Here is a 1603-nt window from a genome sequence, read left to right as displayed (position 1 = left end):
TAACGCGCTAAACGTTCTCAAAGTTAGCTAACGCGCTAAACGTTCTCAAAGTTAGCTAACGCGCTAAACGTTCTCAAAGTTAGCTAACGCGCTAAGCTAAACGGCGGTTCCGTCTCGCCTCTCCAGAACCAGCAGCCCATGTTCTCCAGGGACGGGTCCCGGTTCTTTCTGAGCGTCCCGGTGAAGCAGGGCGGACGCGGCGAGTTCCACCACATCGCCATGTTCACCACGCAGGTCAGGCTCCGCCCACCGCGCACTGACACGCCCACGTTGCCATGGTAACCCCAACCGGTGCTGTGTCCGCTCCAGTTCCGGGCGGATCAGAACGAGGTCCGACACCTGACCTCTGGGAACTGGGAGGTGACCCGGATCCTGGCCTACGACGAGCCCAACCAGAACCTGTGAGTACCACAAGGYTGGTTCTGGAGCGGAGTAAACCGGTCCAGTCAGAACCAGACTGACTGCTTCCTGTCTCTTTACAGCTACTTCCTGAGTACTGAAGGGTCGCCACGGCAACGGCAGCTCTACAGGTCGGCCTCTCTAGACGTTTCCAGGAAGCGGTTCTGTTTGACCCGGTAACCGGTTTGGACCGGCTGATTGTTTTATTGTCATTTCTCTGTCAGCGTTAAAACGGTGGGCTTGTTTCCACGGCGATGCCTGACCTGTGACCTTCACAGAACCAACTGCCTCTACTTCAGCGCCGACCTCAGCCCGTCCAACCAGAACCTGCTGCTGCACTGCCAAGGTAGGCCCACTTCAGGAGCGGTTCTGGTGGGGCGAGGTCCAGTTGGAGCGATGGGTTGGGTTTTGATGGGTTGGTTTGGCCCAAACCGATAGAACTGTGGTTCTGGTTCTGGTCCTGCAGCAGAACTTCTCTGGGTCACCGTTTGACCCGGTCCATCACGGTTCCCCATCAGAACCGATCCGCTGTGCTCTGGACAGACGGTGCCTCCCTCCTCATGTTGTTAAGAACCGGGCCTGGTTCTGGTCCTGGTCAGACGGCAGCTGGCCAATCAGCAGCCAGCGTTTCTCAACCTCTGGTGTTTTCCTCCTGCAGGTCCTGAAGCTCCCACTGTGATGGTCCACAGCCTCAATAACTCCAGTAAGCTAACGCTCTGCTAGCTGCTGCAGCTCATTGTAACGTTGGCCTGTGATTAATATGCACCTTTCAGACACGGCTAATCCTGAAAATACTATATTTGTTTCCACCAGACAAACCGTCGCTCTGCTGCAGGTTATCGTCATTTAATCTGTCGTATTCCTCCTCAGATTACTACATCCTGGAGAACAACTCAGTGCTGAAGGCGGTTCTGAAGTACAAACAGATCCAGAAGAAGGAGTACCAAACTGTCCGGGTCGAGCCTTTCGGTGAGAACAGGGCGCTTTGCTACTGCAGGATGCTAGCAACAGCTGCTAGCAGCACCAAGCTAGCAGCAGGAAGCTAGCAGCAGGTGCTATCAGCAGGAAGCTATCAGCAGGTGCTAGCAGCATGAAGCTAGCAGCAGGAAGCTAGCAGCAGGAAGCTAGCAGCAGGAAGCTAGCAGCAGGTGCTAGCAGCAGGAAGCTAGCAGCAGGAAGCTAGCGGCAGGAAGCTAGCGGCAGG

General features: G+C 55.6%; 1 protein-coding gene across 1 annotated transcript in view; it reads left to right on the top strand.

Annotated features, from left to right (window-relative positions):
* LOC103460882 (inactive dipeptidyl peptidase 10-like) overlaps positions 1-1462 on the top strand; it is a 9921-nt gene extending 8459 nt beyond the window's left edge. Inside the window, exons 9-14 of the mRNA XM_017303519.1 lie at positions 127-234; positions 310-401; positions 483-530; positions 624-745; positions 1058-1102; positions 1270-1462. Of these exons, the coding sequence (XP_017159008.1) occupies positions 127-234; positions 310-401; positions 483-530; positions 624-745; positions 1058-1102; positions 1270-1445 (591 nt within the window). The 3' untranslated portion in view covers positions 1446-1462. The remainder of the gene's footprint in view (positions 1-126; positions 235-309; positions 402-482; positions 531-623; positions 746-1057; positions 1103-1269) is intronic.
* The last annotated feature ends 141 nt before the right edge of the window (positions 1463-1603 follow it).

This window comes from Poecilia reticulata, unplaced genomic scaffold (assembly GCF_000633615.1).
Source record: "Poecilia reticulata strain Guanapo unplaced genomic scaffold, Guppy_female_1.0+MT scaffold_319, whole genome shotgun sequence".
NCBI classification, from domain to species: Eukaryota; Metazoa; Chordata; class Actinopteri; order Cyprinodontiformes; family Poeciliidae; genus Poecilia; species Poecilia reticulata.
This window is presented reverse-complemented; position numbering and strand designations above follow the sequence as displayed.